We start from the raw sequence: 18,540 nt of genomic DNA, 5'->3' as shown, positions 1-18,540 counted from the left end.
CTCCCCAGGCTGAACATATCCAGATCTTGCATCCTTTCTTCACAGGACTTGGTCCTCATATTCCTTTCCACATTCATCTTGGACATGTTCCAGCTTGTCAACATCCTTCTTAAACTGTAGTGCCCAACTCTGAACACCATACTCCAAATGAGGTCTAACCAAGCCTCCCTCCGACGACAATCATTACAAATCCGCCCAACCTACTGGGCCTTCAGTATGAGTTGATTAATGTTCTCCCCAGTATCCTATCATTCTACAATATTAGATTCAAGTGGGTAGCCATATTGGTCTGAAATAGCACAACCAAATCAGAATCCAGTGGCACCTTTAAGACCAACAAAGATTTATTCAAGGAAGAGTGCTTGCACTCAAAAGCATTGAATAAAATTTTTTTCGTCTTAAAGGACTCTGATTTGGTTGTGCTACAATATTGTTTATTGTTATCACCACATTATTATTAAATAAGATATGCAGAGGCTGCCCCAGCTCCGCCCATGTTCTCCGAGTTGAAAGAGGCCAGGGCAACTTACTTTCGTCAGGGCATGATCTGAGGCTGGCGTCTCTTCCACCCAGCAAACTTCTGAAACTGGCAGAGAGTTGGAGGTGGAGAGCTGACTCCTTGTTAAGCCCTTCGCGGTTGAAGGCTGTCTTCTGATTGGAGCTAAGGTACCAAGGTGAGTAATTCTTGGACAAGGGCCACCACTTACTCTTGAGTAAACATTTTTAGGGCAGAGGCATTTCCTCAGCACCCTGGATCCCAGAGGACCAGCAGGGGGCTGTTTCTGGGGGCCATTCCACACGAGTTCAAAGTAGCAGAAGGCTTGCAAATGGTAAACGCTACTAATTTGCCATTCCGCATGACGTCGCACACAATCTGCAACAGTTCTGCAACACTAGCGCTAAAATCGCTTCATTGTAGCAATTTCCGGTGAATCCAGAAAAGTGGATTCACCCTCAAAAAATCACTACACTCCTGCCAACAACCTGCAACACTTGTGAAAAAGGCCTGTGCATTTTCAATGTAGAGGCTGCAACAAAGTCCCTCTCCCTGGCTCTCTCCTCCGAACTTCCGCGAAGCGATCGCTATTTTTTTCCCTTGGAGCGAGCGGGGAAAGCAAAGAACCAGCAAGGCTTCATTCACCCAGCGAGGCTTCTCCGGCTACAGTCCCTTCACAGAAGTGCTTTAAAGCTCCCCTAAATTACCAAGCACAACACAGCCCCCTGTTTGCAAGTTCCTTTTATTTTCGGCTGAAAATCGCACCCCTGCAGGTGGGGGTCACTCAGGGAAGCTTGGTAACGATGACTTGCCAGCTCACATGCCAGCTAGTTGTAATGAATCAATGCCTATTCGTTGCAACTGTGTGTTTGTTTTTTTTAAACCTGTGCTTAAAAAGAAAGGGGCTTTTCGGGAGCATGATAACAACTGCCCATTGGCTGTTCATTTGATTGACGGCCAGGGACGGGAACAAGCACAGAAATAATCGCTTCCTTTCTAGCGATTTTTGCGAGACCGGAAACCTGTGGGGAACGAATGAGACGCTACTGGATTCCACTAGGTATGCGCAGGTATGCGGAACGCCGAGATTCCATTATTTAAAATAGCGTTTCCGCTTTGTGAAACCAATTGGTGACATTGGTCCTTGTGCGGAAAGGCCCTGAGCCTTCTTCAGCCCTCTAGCTCTTGAAGGCATGCAGAGTCAAGGCAGGCATTGTTATGCTCAGCTTAGCTCTAATGCAAATAGGAAAGAGGCACCAACTTTCTCTTCAAAACAAGTATTTACAAAGCTGCTATGCATTCCTGGAAGCAATGAGGTGAATTTAATGATGATTTCATCAGTGTTATGAAACATATTTGGCAAACTAGACATATTAGGATACGAGTCCCCCCCCCCACCCCATGGAAGCAACAATCAAGGCTCCAAGAAGAAGAACCATATGGGATCTGGCTCTCCACAAACCTGAAAGCAGAGGCTGGGGAGAAGCAGCCTGGGGGGTTCTGTGAGGCTGGACCCTACAATGATTTTTGCTTTGAGGCTAGCATTGCTGACGCTGATGGCAGCTTGCCATTTATAACATGTAAATGTATAAACAAACTTTCCCAAAAGATCTATCGCTGATCAAGTTAGAAATCTAGAGAACAATCCTAAGAATGCCCATATAGAACCCTACTCAGCTCTATACAATATGGCTTAATCTTATGAAAGGATGGACCAAATAAGCCATATGTATTCGGAACAAGCTCAAATAATAGTATATTGTTATCACAACTGCAATATGAGTACTAGCAGTAGAAGATGCTGCTCCCACCAGATTCTAGATGGCCAGTTTTTATGTAGAATCATAGAATCATAGAGTTGGAAGGGACCTCATGGGTCATCTAGTCCAACCCCCTGCACTATGCAGGACACTCACATCCCAATTGCTCATCTACTGTAACCTGCCACCCCTTTGCCTTCACAGAATCAGCCTCTCCATCAGATGGCTATCTAGCCTCTGTTTAAGAATTTCCAGAGATGGAGAACCCACCACTTCCCGAGGAAGCCTGTTCCACTGAGAAACTGCTCTGTCAGGCACTTCTTCCAGAGGCTTAGATAAAATTTCTTTTGAATTAATTTCATCCTATTCTTTCTGGTCTGTCCCTCTGGGGCAAGAAAGAACAATTCTGCTCCATCCTCCATATGGCACCCTTTTAAATACTTGAAGATGGCTATCAGATCCCCTCTCAGTCGTCTCCTCTCTAGGCTAAACAGACCAAGCTCCCCCAACCTTTCTTCATATGTCTTGGTCTCCAAACCCCTCACATCTTTGTTGCCCTCCTCTGGACACATTCCAGTTTGTCAGCATGCCTCTTCAACTGGGGTGCCCAAAACTGAACACAGTGAGACCGAACCAGACCAGAGTAAAGCAGTACCATCACCTCCCGTGATCTGGACACGATATTCCGTTTGATACAGCCCCAAATCCCATTTACCTTTTTAGCCACTGAGTCACACTGCTGACTCATATTCAATATATGGTCTACTAAGACTCCTAGATCCTTTTCGCACATGCTCCTGCCAAGACAAGTCTCCCCCCATCTTATATTGGTGTATTTGGGTTTTCCTACCTAAATGTGATCTCATAGATGTATTTTTTTGATATTAGTAAGAAGTACAGGGAAAATAGCAGCAAAGCTGATACACCATTTACTTACAGTAGCTTGCACCACTCACCAGACCTCCACAATTTATTGTCAGGGTCCTTACAAACCACACTACTAAACCTGCAAATGGCACACAAATATTTTTGAGCAATGCCACTGGATTTAAATTTTCAAATTTTAAAAATGTAATAACTGTTAAGTACCATTAGTCTCCAGTTGTGTTTTCTACATTTGTTTTTGTTATTTTAATCATGTTCTGCCCTATTATTCCTTGATGTTGGACATTCAAGAATAAACGTTTAAAAACGGCTCAACTACACTGCAATCATACAACATCATTTCTTATGATGCCATTTTTCCAAAGTTTTAAACAGACTTTAAAATAAATAGTGAATATAAGGAAGCATAGCAAATTAGTATTCAATGCGTGGCCTAGGAGGTGGCAAGAACTATCTTGAAACTATCAAGTCTTGTATTTAAACTTTGAAATTAAATGTAGTAAATAGTCTTTAAGAGATTTAAAATTTGAGGCCTGATGATTCACACCAAATGAAGTATTTAATCTAGCATTGTTTATTTTACTGTGGCCAATGAGATATCCCTGGAAGACCTGTAAATATAGTATGGGGAAAAGAAATATATCGAGAGAAAATAAATACCTGTTGTTGGACAACAAGTAGGACAACAATGAGTATTTATTTTCCTCTGAATATGGAATGTCCATATAACCCTCACAGTAATGATCACTGATGGATCTATGCTCCATTAAATTCTATAATATACAACATCTTATGCAAGTCACAACTTTTTGTTTTATGAACCCATGATTATGCAAAATTCTGCTACAATGTTGAAGACACTTCACTTGCAGGAGGGCATGTTGGGCTAAGTACGACACGCACACATTTTTGTTGGCTTTTAAAAAGGCCACAGCTTTATTGGCATATCAGAGAGTTGGCCTGGCATGGGAGAGGGAGCCTGCATATGTGATCGACAGACCATGAGAACCCTGACCACAGTGGCACCATGGGAGCCACCCAGTTCCACCACTGGGAACATGGCTCCCCTTGCAGCTGGGTCCCATCCAAGGGAGATGTACCCACCTGGGGTGCCAAATAGAGGCGCAAACCTCCACTGGACCCACCCCAGGCCACCTGGCCCTGCAAGCCCATTTGCCTTCCCCTGCTGGGTTGGTCCTGCTCACAGCCAGCCACCCCTTATGGGGGCCCCTAACCATGGGGAGTTTGATGCCCCTAACCAAACTCCCCCCAAAATAGGCTCCATCCCATGCCAAAAACCACCCTCCCAGCTGTGACAAATTCATACAAGAAAACTTGGCTAAGTTGAAATAACTCAACACAAGCAGTATATAACAGGGTGGGTGGGAAGCTGCTCCGCTCGGCTGCCACAGGGGAAAAGAGAGCTGGGCTCCTGCACGTGGTGCCCTTATAAGGGCACCATGAGCCCCCCCTCCCCTCTGCAAGTTGCTTTGCACGCCATGCCTGCCCACCCCGCTGCTGGAGCAGCACTGGGAGCATGTCTCCCTTGCGCCTGTTCCTCCATAGCATCAATGGTGGGCTCCAGGTAAGTCTGTGCCGCATTTATCTTCAACTATGAAAATGATATGTAGTATTTGTTCCTGAATTTAAAAAATCACAGATATTTCTTGCTTTCCCTAGGTAACATGGGTCATACTTATGTTTCCTTTCTATTACTGAAGATGTTATAGAAGATTTTATGAAAGATACTGGAAACTTGTTATTTAATAAGATGCAAGGATAGATCCATGAAAAGAAATTAGCCCTAGTTTAGAGAGATGAGTTCCTGTGCATGTGTTTCCAAAGGAGTATCTACTTCCTATGCATTTATTACCTATATATACAGTTGAACAATCTGATTGTATTTCAGTGTAGTGACCAGCACTATATGCAACATCTTTTTGTCCTTGCTGTACTTATTAAACACATGAAAACTTTGTGTGCGTGGATTGTTTTGTCTGGATTGTAGTAAAGAAAGCAAAGATGAGAGATTTTAACAAACGATAAAGAATTCTAGACAACTTACTTTTTGTAACCACTCCTTCAAGGCGGATAATATTTGGGTGGTCAAACTGTCCCATAATACTAGCTTCTCGCAGGAAATCTCGTCTCTGTCTGTCCACATAGCCCCCTTTCAATGTTTTTATGGCAACAGGAATCTCCCTCTTCCCAGGTGTCTTCAGGCGACCACTGCACACTTCTCCAAATTCACCTTAAGTGGAAAGCAGGAATTATCAGATTGACAGAAATTTATATTTGGGGGAAAATGGTTATTGCATATGCAATTGTTCTGATGCATAAACACACATGCATAGACAGCATAATTTATGGCATTAAGAGTACTATCTCCAAAATATGGATGGAGGATAAACAAAATTCTATCACACTGACCTGGAGGGCTCAGACTAGCCCAATCTTGTGAAATTGCAGTTAGCTAAGCAGGATCAGCCCTCATTAGTATTTGGATGGGTGACCAACAAAAAAAACAATGGTTGCAAATAATGGCAAACTACCTCTGAACATCTCTTGCCTTGAAAACACTAAAGAGTAGTCATAAATCTAATGTGACTTGACAACAGTTTCTATCACCACCATTAAAAGTGTATGGCCCACACTTTCTCCTTCATTGATGAATTCTCTTACAAAACAATTAAAAAAATTAAAAGCACCATCAAAACTAGTATCAAACACTTCAGAAAGGTTCATAGTGGAGTCAGAGGACAGATACTGTCAGAGGTCTGCCTAAAAAGCTCAGCTTCATAGGATTTCTTGAAGGTCAAAAGAGAAGTTCTGAAAAGTCGTTTTAGGAGTTACTTAAGAACAGAGGAAGCCCACAACTTGGCTGAGGCAGTTTTCTTCCATCTATGTGGTGTCAGAAGGTGTTGGTAGGAACACAGTTGTGGACGACACCCAGCTCTGCTTCCTAATGGATGGCCGGATAGATACCCCTTCGGATACATTCGCCAGTTGTTTGGAAGCAGTGGCTGGATGGCTCAGGCAGAGTTATCTGAAACTCAATCCCTCCAAGATGAAGATTCTGTGGCTGGGTAAAAGGGGGCTGAATCAGGAAATGCGCCTCCTGTACCTGGACGGGGTGCAATTAACACCAGCCCCGGTTGCCAGGAATTTGGGTGTGACCTTCAATGCCTTCCTTTGCATGGAGGCTCAGATCACGAAAGTAGCCCAAATGGTGTTTTTTCATCTGCGCCAAGTGCAGTTATTAGTGGCCTACCTGCCTCCAGAACACTTAGCTACAGTGATCCATGCAATGGTCACTTCCAGGTTAGACTTCTGTAACTCGCTCTATGTGGGTCTGCACTTGGCTTTGATCTGGTACAAAATGCGGTTGCAAGGTTCCTCACTGGGACATCTTGGAGGACCCATATTCAGCTAGTGCTCCATCATCTGCACTAGTTACTAGTCTGTTTCTGGAACAAGTTTAAGGTATTGGTTTTGACCTTTAAGGCTATACGTGGCCTGGGGCCTATCTATCTGTGGGACTGCTTATCTGGTTATGCCCCCCCCCACAGAGCATTATGCTCTGCGGGTATGAATCTGCCAGCTGGCTTGTGCCCCCGGGATGTTTGCCTGGTCTTGACCTGAGCCGGGACTTTTTTGGCCCTGGCCCCAACCTGGTGGAATAAACTCCTTGAAGAGCTAAGGGTCCTGTCAGAGCTGTCAGCTTTCTGCAGGGCCTGCAGGATGGAGCTCTTCTGCCAGGCATACAGCTGAGGCCAGGGCAGCATCCCTGGTGTTACCATCTGAGACCAACAAAGATCAGCTAGGATCCTCGCTCCCAGTTTCTTGACCTACATGCTGAATGGAGGGAGAAGGTTGATGTTTTATGGTTCACCATCTTGTTCTAGTGATGTTAATTATATTTTAAGGGTATTTGGGGGGATTTTATTGTGTTTTATCGATTCTTGTAAACTGCCATGAGACATCCATGAGCAGTGGTATATAAATACATGCATAAATAAATAAAATAATTATAAATATGTTATCCTTCAAACATAAGGGCCCCAGGCCATGCAAGCCTTTAAAAGCAAGAAACATTCATCTTAAAGTGAACTCACAAAGAAGTAGGAAGCCAATAAAAATGTTCTGGAAGAACTACTATTTCTTCCAATAATCTAGTTCCAGCTCAAATTGAACTGACACATTTTGCATCAATTTGCAGGTTCTGAGTTCTTTTTAAGGGTATGCCCATTTTTATTTATTTATTGGAACATTTATAACCCACCTTTCTTTGTTGTGCAATAGTTTAAAAATTCAGTTTAAAATAAACTAACAAATCCCATCTGTCTCCCTTTAAGCTTCCATTTTGACTTCAAGCCTCCATTTTGTTGACTTTTCTCTTTAAGTATGTGACAAAGACCAATTCTCCACTGCCATGAAGACCAGAAAACAAATGCTGGGACATCTTCAAGAAAAAATGGCAGAGCAGACAGAGAGATTATAAGATTGGGCACCATTCTTGCTTGCTTGAATCATGCTCACTGGCAATAATAGCTGCCTCAGAGAGAGAAGATCCTATCACTTTACTTAACCATCATACCATTAATCAGGATTTAGCAATAATTAATCTGAGCACTTCAGTACAAAGGATTCAGCCACCTTAGCATTTGGGCTTAAGAAAGAACTAAAATCTACATTACCACATTTCCAATAGAAACACATCACAAAGAGAAACCTAATTTGGGACTATGGAATTTCCTACTATAGATACCAGTGCAGTGATTGGTAACACATATCTGTGACCATTGTATTATACTGATTACAAAGATGACCATAAGAATAAAAAGACTGCTACATCACACTTTTATCACCCAATTTAAATTCTGCGGAGATGCTTTGTAAATGTAATTTACATCATGAAAACTTCCATTTGCTATTGTGGAGTGTTAAGGGTGAATTCACTATGGCAAAATGTCATCAGGTGAAGTTGGGGTTGATTCTGAACTTTTTTCAGATGTCTTTGGAATTTATTATAAATCTGCATAGTATGAGAAGTAATTAGGCTGAGAAAAAGAAAGCTGAATCTGCATATGTAATGAAGCAATCACAGAGCGTTTTACAAAACCTGAAGTCGGATACATTCAGTCTGTGTCCCATGATGAGATGTTATTTTCACCTTTGCTGAATGCCAAGAGAGTCACGTTTTAAGCAATGTAGTTTGTGCTCAAATTGCAATAGTTACAAAGTGTTTTATTGGTTCAGGGATTTATCAGTATCATAGTTCTCCTACTACATCTAGCCAAACAAGTAAGGGTTTGAATAAAATAATCCTAACTCCCCACTTGCCCTCACCTGGATAGTCTAGGTCAGTGATGGCAAACCTTTTAGAGACGGAGTGCCCAAACTGCAACCAAAAGTACACTTATTTATCGCAAAGTGCCAACATGGCCATTTCACCTGAATACTGAGGGTTTAGTTTAGAAAAAACAACCCAAACATTAACATCTTCCATCTTAAAAGAAAAACACAATAACAGAGCCCTTTGTTGTTGGGCCATTTATGTTTAGGTTTTGTTTCCCCCCCTTTTTTTCTGCACCTTTCCCTTCACTCCATTGAGGGGAGGCAGCGAGGCCAGGTTTGTGTGTGGGTGGGCAGTGGTGTGTGATGTCTCGGGCAGGGTCTGCCCCAGCTTTGTTCTCTCTGTGCTCCGTTCGGCACAGCCTTCTCGCTCCCACCAGCCTAGCTGAGTGACCTGAGCCAGCCAATCACACAGAACATGTAGGAAGAGTCCTCCCCATCCTCTGGGTGCTGGGAAGCTGGACCTTGTGCAGCCTGACTCAGCAAACTCTGCAGTGGGGTGACAGCGCGTGTGCCCACAGAGAGGGCTCTGAGTGCCGTTTCTGGCATGCTTGCCATAGGTTTACCACCACAGTTCTAGGTGAACCCTGATCTCATTAAAACTTTAAGGCTAAGCAGAATTCAGCCTGGTAACTATTTGGAGGGGAATCCTCCAAGGCAGCCGTCTCCAACCCCTGGGACGGGGACCGGTACAGGGCCGTGGCTCCCTTGTCCTCCTCCCTGGTTGCTGCCTCAAGGGCTGCCCTGCCATTCTGCTGCCAACTCACCTTTGGTGCTCTCCGGTGGCCACCATGGCTGGGGCTCCCCCTCGGCATGGCACTGCACAGCTGCTGCTGACAGTGCCCGCTGTGGGTGGCAGGAAGCCAGGGGCACCGGCAGGAAAGCAAGTGGAGCAGGGGCTCAGGCGGTGTCGGCGTCCCTCAGCAAAAGGCTACCCCTCCTCCCGGGCCTCAGTAAAATTGTCAATCCTTGACCAGTCCCCAGTGATAAAATGGTTTGGGACCACTGCTCCAAGGAATACCAGGGTCCCTATGCAGATGCAGGAAATGGTAAACTACTTCTAAATGTCTCTTGCATAAAAATCCTATGGACTCACCATAAGGCTAAAATTCCATGGCAAAACCCACAAAATAACTCTTCCTGAGATAATGTTCTAAATCTATATGCAGTCATTTTTTTCTTGAGAAACCAAATATGGATAAGAGTCTAATAAGACTGAGATCACACTTCTGAATCGAAGGCTGACAACGGTAGGACAAAAAAGCTTTGCATGTCAATGATCCTGTATTTAATCCCTAGCGTCACTACTTAAACGGATCAGGTAGGAGGTGACGTGAAAAACCTTTGCCTGAGATCTTGGAAACATGCTGCCAGTACAGTAAATATTGACCTTTGTAGACCAATGGTAAGATTAAGGCAGCATTTCCCACCACCACAATATCAACAGGATGTTTGTAACTGCAGGGTTAACATACATCAGGCTTTCCCTATCTAGAAATTGTGTTTGAGAGACACTACATAGTCAGGAGACAAAAAGGGGGGGGGGGGAGGATCCAATTTCCTCTGCAACTTATATAGCTGGAAGGGGTTGAATACATGTCAGAGCTCCTGTGTTTTACTCCTCTTAAGGACCATCTTTAGGCAGCAAAGGCCAAGGTGAATGCTGGATCTAGTTTTGTAGTTTGCAAGGATAGTAAGAATCACAAGCAGTTTTAAAATCCCGGCCAAGTAGCACTCCCACTCTCCTATATTATAACACGATATAACAGGAGAAAAGAAGATGAAGAAGAGTTGGTTTTTATATGCTGCTTTTCTCTACCCAAAGGAGGCTCAAAGCGCCTTACATTCACCTTCTTTTTCCTCTCCCCACAACAGACATCCTGTGAGGTGGGTAAGCCTGAGAGAGCCCTGATATCACTGCTCGGTCAGAACAGCTTGATCAGTGCCATGGCTCGATCAGCTGGCTGCATATGGGGGAGTGCAGAATTGAACCTGGAGTGCCAGATTAGAAGTCCGCACTCCTAACCACTACACCAAACTGGCTCTGGATCTTCATGTTGGATACTCTGGTGCCTAGAAGTTTGAATTAAGCAGTTGCTTGGATGTGTGGATGATGGACTTTTTCATACAATCATAGGATCATAGAGTTGGAAGGGACCTCCAGGGTCACGTAGTCCTGCCCCCTGCACAATGCAGGACACTCACAACTAACCTGCCTTCCCACAGTGACCCCGATTTCATGCCCAGTTGATCCCCCCCAACCAAAAATCTCCAAAATCCATCCTGGCTGAAGGAAATTTTGAACTGAGACATGCAAGTCAGATGATATAATTTACTTTTCCCAGGTGTTGTTTGGGAGAATTGCCTCTGGGTCATCCCCCCTTTCTTTCTCCTGTTGCATCACATTTTTCCACCCCCACATTTCCCATATATTTGGGGCGGGGTGGACTATTATGGTGCTGAGTCTTTTCTAGGGGTACGTGAACACTCTATTGGAGCTTTGAACATTGCAGATTGGATCTAAGATGGTAAGTATTGTACCATTTAGGTTTTTTCAGAAGGCTACATATTGTTTTCCTAAAATACATAGGAAACTTTTACATTTGCAATTGTTTAGTTACATCTTTTATACGTATTTTAGATCCATGGCCAAATAAAATGTTTTACACCTTGATGAGTTGCCCATGTTGTTTCTTAAGAATACTTCACACCACTTATTCAACAGGTGCATATTTCAGTGTGAGTAAGGCAGCTATCAAATTTGTTCAATTTATTTCAAAGTATTTAAATTATTATGTTTCCTAGCAGATGTATAAATAATTACTTTTGTCTTTTTTTTACTCCATCTTCATTTCAGGTCCATTCTGTGTATGATTAGTTTTATATATATTTATAATTGATGGTGTTCTCAGTTTGAATTACACCACTGCCTGATTGCCAAAATGTGTTTGGCATTGGATTTTGCACATATGTGACCTGAACTTAACTTGGGGTGCTTTTGCCACCATGGGGGATGTGTGGCGGGAGAAGGATGCAGCGTCTGGACTTGTGAGCCCAGTGTCTGCATCCCCCAAGTGTGTGCAGCCAGCAGGTGCACATTGGCACAAAAAGGAGGGGCAGGGCCAAATGCCCACCTTTATAAGGGAGCACCCAGTGAAGCACTGTCTCTTCCCCACCTTGGAGCAACTGTTGAAGCATCTTCAGCGAGCTCAGCAGGGAAGAGGCATCTATTAGAGATGGCGAGGCTCTGGGGTGTTCCTTCTTTAAAGCAGTGGCGATGGGAAGCCTTTTAGCAAGGCAGCAGCAGTGCCCGTATAAAACAGTCTACCTTATCTTAAAAAAGCAAAAGGAGAGAAAAAAAATGAAAAGGGGAAACTCCAGAGCCTCACCAAGAAAGCAGCTGGTTAGGGACACCCCACCCCCCGACACACACGTCTCTCCCTTCAGACTCTCATCCGGGCTTATTAAAAAAAAACAACAACAACAACAGCCAAATGTGTTTTTGAGATCGGGGGTAAGGGGAGGGGAGAGGGAGGGAGGCGGTTGTTAATTTCAAGGTGCTCCAGGTCTTCATTTGGGTTGCTGTGGCACTGGAGCAGATTTAACAGGCAGGGGCCACCCAGGTGATAGCCCACGTCTTGTAAACCTTTTTAAAAAAGGAAAATCTGCCATCAAATAGCTACTGCCAAAAAACAAACAAACAAACAAAAACTCAGGTAAGAGGGACTGACACTTGGAACATCATGGCACCTAAAAGGAGTGCACAGTCAGGTAGAAGACAAAGGCCCTGCCATGAGGCGGTCCCAAGGAGTGCTGGGGGAAGACAGGCAGAAACCGTAGCAGAGGCAAAGTTGCAACATCTGCCTCTGCACCCTACCCATACAGTACCAGGGGGCAAGTAAAAGGGCAGCAGTCGAGAATGAATATTTGGTTAGATGATCTGTGTACAGCAGTGTTGGTGTGGCTGCAGGGTGAGCGTTGGTGGGAGTGCGTGGGAAAATACCCCTTCCCCCAGGTTCAGTGGCAGGTTTAGGCATGGGAGGATTGGTTGGGGGGATGGCCAAACTTGTGCGCTGGCCTCCTCAAGGTATGGGGGTTCCCATAAGGAGCTGTGAGGATATGGGCCAGGATGTGGCTCACATTTCTGGGTGGCTGGGGGAACCCAACAGATGCCCAGGGGCCTCCTCTGGTGAGATAGCAGGCCTTTGAGGTGCCCTGTGAGCCTGGAGGCATTTTTTATTGGAAGCGATATTGATGCACTGGCAGGATGCTGGAATGGCCCCTGATTTTTCCCATTTTCTTCTACCTGTGCTTCAGGCTCCATCTGTCAATAGAAAGAGCTTTGGGGAGGTAATAAATAATGGCATTATAATAATCAGAAAGAACAAAGGTAGCAGTGATTCAGGAGGGCATCTATGTAAAGGGGATAGGCTTGTAGTCTACTGTTTATTTATAATACTCTTAATTACATTGTCTTCTACTTTTGTAATTCCATTTTACATTGTTTATGATGTATCATGTCTGACATTTGTTTTGCATAGTTATCAAATTTTTGTAATCCTGCTCACATTGCATTGTTTATTGGATCTGATGCTACCCGATTGCATCATTTTATATTGTATAATCTGCTATGCATTTCAACTGCTAAGGTGGACTGAAAATAAAGCAAACAAACAAAAAATCAAGGTACTGAACATTACTTCAAAGTGTGATTATTTTTACCTGCCCCAATAACTCTCTCAATACGAATTCGGGAAGGATCTATCTCCTTTGCAAACTCATGGACAGCAAGTGATGGGTCCTCATAGGTATCTGGATCAATATATGTTTTGGTTCCTGGAAATCGCACTGCAAAAGCAAAAGGATAATAAAAATAATCTAGTTGACCTGCACATGCACACAATAAAAACATAGTAGCAATCTACAGATGAGTAAGTCTATGCGAAATTTAACGTTTAAGAAATTCAGCTATTATAATTGTAATGTGAATTCCCTTGTGGATTCGTTGACATGCGTTTCCATTAAAAAAAAAAGCAATGAATGGCCTTTACTTTTGAGTAAACATTCATAGGAGTGGACTGCACAGAATGAAAATATAACAGAGAATATCCTCCTGTCTCCTCACATTTGTTCTTCAGGGGAAGGAATAGCACTGTGTAAATGTTAGCAATGAGACAGAAATTGCAAGTCAAATGATAAACATTAATTTTTACCAAACAAGCATGATATAGTTCCCAGAGGCAAAAGCTGGAAAGTTCAGAGAAAAACACATAATGAGGAGCAGGTGGAAATTCACAAACACATCATCAGTGCTGATGAAATGCATTCATTTATCTTGAAGTGCAAAAGAAGGTCTTTTTCTTCAGGCAAGCTCTCTGGAAATAATGCAGGTTTCAAAACTAACCAAAGTTCTTTGATAAACTTTGGAAGCTCTGATACGTGTATCCCTGTGTTCATTGGACTCGCCTAAAGCACTTCAATATTGGTGATATAATAAGCAGATTATAGTTGCTCCCTCAACATTGAGCAATTAGCCCTGGAGCTCTGTGTTCCCATGGAAAGGAGCTTGAATCAATTTTTTAAAAAAGAATTCTTGCTCTCTCTAATCATTGAAATCCCATGGGTCTGCTTCTACAATTCCAAAATGAAGCAAAACACATTAAATAAACTGACTAGTCTCTATTCGGAGGTGAAACATCACTAATAGCTTTGCTTACAGTGTCCATTCTGCAAATGAGCTCTTCGTTTTTCTTCTGACTTCATTTTTGCTTTTATATACCACTGGCACCTTCAAGGGGGAAAAACAGTATTTTACTTCTTCAAATGGCACAGAATTAATTTTAATTCGTCTTCTGATTAATTTGGGCAGCTAGAGGAACTGCAAAAAATGCAGCTGGCATGAAATGAAGTACATGTAAAATTAAAGTGGATCTGGTAGACTTCAGATTCAATAAATACTTCTATAACAGTACTTTAAATATTATATCATGTGGGTAGCCCAGGCTGGCCCAGTCTTGTCAGATATTGGAAGTGAAGGTTGGCCCTGGAAAGTACTTTGATGGGAAACTTCCAAGAAATGACAGGGTCATGATCCAGAGGCAGGCAATGGCAAACCACCTCTGAATGTTCCGTGCCTTGAAAACCCTATGGGATCACCGTAAGTCATACAATCATAGAATAATAGAGTTGGAATGGACCTCCTGGGTCATGTAGGCCAACCTCCTGCACTATGAAGGACACTCACATCCCTATCGCTCATCTACTGTAACCTGCCACCCCTCCGTCTCCTGCCTCTCCGTCAGATGGCTATCTAGCCTCTGTTTTAAAATTTCCAAAGATGGAGAACCCACCACCTCCCAAGGAAACCTGTTCCACTGAGAAACCACTCTGTCAGGAACTTCTTCCAGATGTTTAGACAAAATTTCTTTTCAATTAATTTCATCCCATTGGTTTTGGTTTGTCCCTCTGGGGCAAGAGAGAACAACTCTGCTCCTTCCTCTATATGGCACCCTTTTAAATACTTGAAGATGGTTATCAAATCAGTTGTCTTCTCTCTAAGCTCAGTCGTCTCCTCTCTAGGCTAAACAGACCAAGCTCCCCCAACCTTTCTTCATATGTCTTGGTCTCCAAACCCCTCACCATCTTTGTTGCCCTCCTCTGGACATGCTCCAGTTTGTCTACATCCCTCTTCAACTGGAGTGCCTAAAATTGAACACAGTAGTCCAAGTGAGGCTGAACCAGAGCAGAGTACAGCTGTACCATTACCCGATTTGGACACGATACTCCATTTGATACAGCCCAAAATCCCATTTGCCTTTTTAGCCAGAGTCACACTGCTGACTCTTGTTCAATGTATGGTCTACTAAGACAGTGATCCCCAACCTTTTTATCACTGGGGACCACTCAACGCTTGACAATTTTACTGAGGCCCGGTGGGGGGGTGGGTAGTTTACTCCTCTACTCTCAACCACTGCCCTAACGCTCTCTGAGCCAAAGGATAGTGTCTGGGTGGCAGGTTAACATGGATAGAGAGGTTGTCGAGAGGCATTTAGCTGCACTGGATGAGTTCAAATCCCCTGGACCAGATGAAATGCACCCGAGAGTACTCAAAGAACTTTCCAGAGAACTTGCACAGCCCTTGTCCATTATCTTCGGAACCTCTTTAAGGACTGGAGATGTCCCGGAGGACTGGAAAAGAGCAAACGTTATTCCGATCTTCAAAAAAGGGAGGAAGGATGACCCGGGAAACTACAGACCAGTGAGTCTGACCTCTGTTGTGGGGAAGATAATGGAGCAGATATTAAAGGGAGCGATCTGCAAACATCTGGAGGACAATTTGGTGATCCAAGGAAGTCAGCATGGATTTGTCTCCAACAGGTCCTGCCAGACCAACCTAGTTTCCTTTTTTGACCAAGTAACAGGTTTGCTGGATCGGGGAAATTTGGTTGATGTCATTTACTTGGATTTTAGTAAAGCTTTTGACAAGGTTCCCCATGATGTTCTGATGGATAAGTTGAAGGACTGCAATCTGGATTTTCAGATCGTTAGGTGGATAGGGAATTGGTTAGAGAACCGCACTCAAAGAGTTGTTGTCAATGGTGTTTCATCAGACTGGAGAGAGGTGAGTAGCGGGGTACCTCAGGGCTCGGTGCTCGGCCCTGTACTTTTTAACATATTTATTAATGATCTAGATGAGGGGGTGGAGGGACTACTCATCAAGTTTGCAGATGACACCAAATTGGGAGGACTGGCAAATACTCCGGAAGATAGAGACAGAGTTCAACGAGATCTGAACACAATGGAAAAATGGGCAAATGAGAACAAGATGCAATTTAATAAAGATAAGTGTAAAGTTCTGCATCTGGGTCAGAAAAATGAAAAGCATGCCTACTGGATGGGGGATACGCTTCTAGGTAGCACTGTGTGTGAATGAGACCTTGGGGTACTTGTGGATTGTACACTAAACATGAGCAGGCAGTATGATGCAGCGGTAAAAAAGGCAAATGCCATTTTGGGCTGTATCAACAGAGGCATCACATCAAAATCACAAGATGTCATAGTCCCATTGTATACGGCGCTGGTCAGACCACACCTGGAGTACTGTGTGCAGTTCTGGAGGCCTCACTTCAAGAAGGACATCGATAAAATTGAAAGGGTACAGAGGAGAGCGATGAAGATGATCTGGGGCCAAGGGACCAAGTCCTATGAAGATAGGTTGAGGGACTTGGGAATGTTCAGCCTGGAGAAAAGGAGGTTGAGACGGGACATGATAGCCCTCTTTAAGTATTTGAAAGGTTGTCACTTGGAGGAGGGCAGGATGCTGTTTCTGCTGGCTGCAGAGGAGAGGACACGCAGTAATGGGTTTAAACTTCAAGTACAACGATATAGGCTAGATATCAGGAAAAAGTTTTTCACAGTCAGAGTAGTTCAGCAGTGGAATAGGCTGCCTAAGGAGGTGGTGAGCGCCCCCTCACTGGAAGTCTTCAAGCAAAGGTTGGATACACACTTTTCTTGGATGCTTTAGGATGCTTAGGGCTAATCCTGCGTTGAGCAGGGGGTTGGACTAGATGGCCTGTATGGCCCCTTCCAACTCTATGATTCTATGATTCTATGATTCTATGATTGCTATGGTAATGTTTAAACATCCCTTCAAAATAAGATACAGACACGCCACAACAATGAACACCAGGGACATTTTATTTTCATGGAAATTTTAACTCATGACAATGACAAATCAGTGGGAACCCTGAGCTTGTTTCTCTGCAACGAGATAGTCCCATCTGGGCGTGATGGGAGACAATGACATCTGAAGTGTGTTGTAAAGGGCTGCAGGGGATGAAGTAAAGGGCCGGGGGGGGGGGAGAGAAGGCGTTCTTCGCGGCCCACCTCCAATTAGTCGACGGACCACATGTGGTCCGCAGCCCACAGGTTGGGGATCGCTATACTAAGACTCTTAGATCCTTTTCGCACATACTACTTCCAAGACAAGTCTTCCCCATCTTATATTGGTATATTTAGTTTTTCCTACTTAAATGCAGAACTTTACATTTGTCCCTATTGAACTTCATTTTATTCAGTTTAGCCCACTTCTTGAGCCTATCAAGATCATCCTGTATTCTGTTGCTGTCTTCTGTTGTATTTGCTACCCCTCCTAGTTTAGTATCGTCTGCAAATTTAATAAGTATCCCCTCTAATCCCTCATCCAAATCATTTATAAATATGTTGAACAATACACCCCAGGGCAGATACTTGGTGTACTCCACTTGTCGCTCTTTTCCAAGAAGGTGCTGAACCATTAACAAGTACCCTCTGGGTACGATCTGTCAACCAGTTATTGAACCACCTGACAAAATTAGGATCTATACTGCATTTTACCAAGTTGTCAACAAGAATATCATGTGGAATCTTATCAAAAGCTTTACTGAAATCCAAATAAACTATGTCCATGATATTCCCCTGATCCAGCAAGGTAGTCACTTTCTCGAAAAAGTGGTTTGACATGACTTGTTCTTGCGAAACCCGTGCTGAATCTTTGAAATCACAACTCTCAGTTCCAGCTGCTCAAGGACAGAGTGTTTATTTACTCCAAAATTTTGCCAGCTACAGATGTCAGGCTGATGGGGCGATAGTTACCCGGATCCTCCTTTCCCCTTTTCTTGAAGATGGGCACAACAAGTTGTGACTTGCCCATGCTTTTCACCATCACAGTTTCCATGTGTTCACAATAAAGGTAATTGCCTGGAGTCGCTCACACTCTAGTATTTTACTCTTAGCTGTCCATGAAAGATAACTCAAGGGTGAGCTAGGCTGTGAGACTAAACTGTTCCCTCTGGCATGAAACTCAGGCCTTCAGTGAAGAATCAATCCCATCCTATTCTAGAGCTAGTTCCATCTTTACATTTCAAAGTCCTAGTATTTATTGGGGAACAGCATGAGTATTTTGTAGTGGCCGTTTTGCACTGGAAGTTTGGGTCTCAGATGCATGGGCTCTTTTCTGTTTATGACAACAACACAGAGAAGATGTTTTTACACCCTCAAACTGCT

The 18,540-nt window shown here is 43.6% G+C and overlaps 1 protein-coding gene across 10 annotated transcripts in view; it reads right to left on the bottom strand.

The window, feature by feature from the left end:
* Nucleotides 1–18,540, bottom strand: part of EPHA6 (EPH receptor A6) — a 537,720-nt gene that overhangs the window by 127,589 nt on the left and 391,591 nt on the right. For all 10 annotated transcript variants that reach the window (XM_077342222.1, XM_077342223.1, XM_077342219.1 and 7 more), the window contains 3 exons: nucleotides 14,214–14,284; nucleotides 13,219–13,344; nucleotides 5,207–5,392 (listed from right to left, as the gene is read on the bottom strand). In XM_077342222.1, coding sequence (XP_077198337.1) covers nucleotides 5,207–5,392; nucleotides 13,219–13,344; nucleotides 14,214–14,284 — 383 coding nt within the window. The remainder of the gene's footprint in view (nucleotides 1–5,206; nucleotides 5,393–13,218; nucleotides 13,345–14,213; nucleotides 14,285–18,540) is intronic.

This window comes from Paroedura picta, chromosome 6 (assembly GCF_049243985.1).
Source record: "Paroedura picta isolate Pp20150507F chromosome 6, Ppicta_v3.0, whole genome shotgun sequence".
Classification (NCBI taxonomy): Eukaryota; Metazoa; Chordata; class Lepidosauria; order Squamata; family Gekkonidae; genus Paroedura; species Paroedura picta.
Note: the sequence above shows the minus strand (reverse complement) of the source record. Positions and strands in the feature narration are given on the sequence as shown.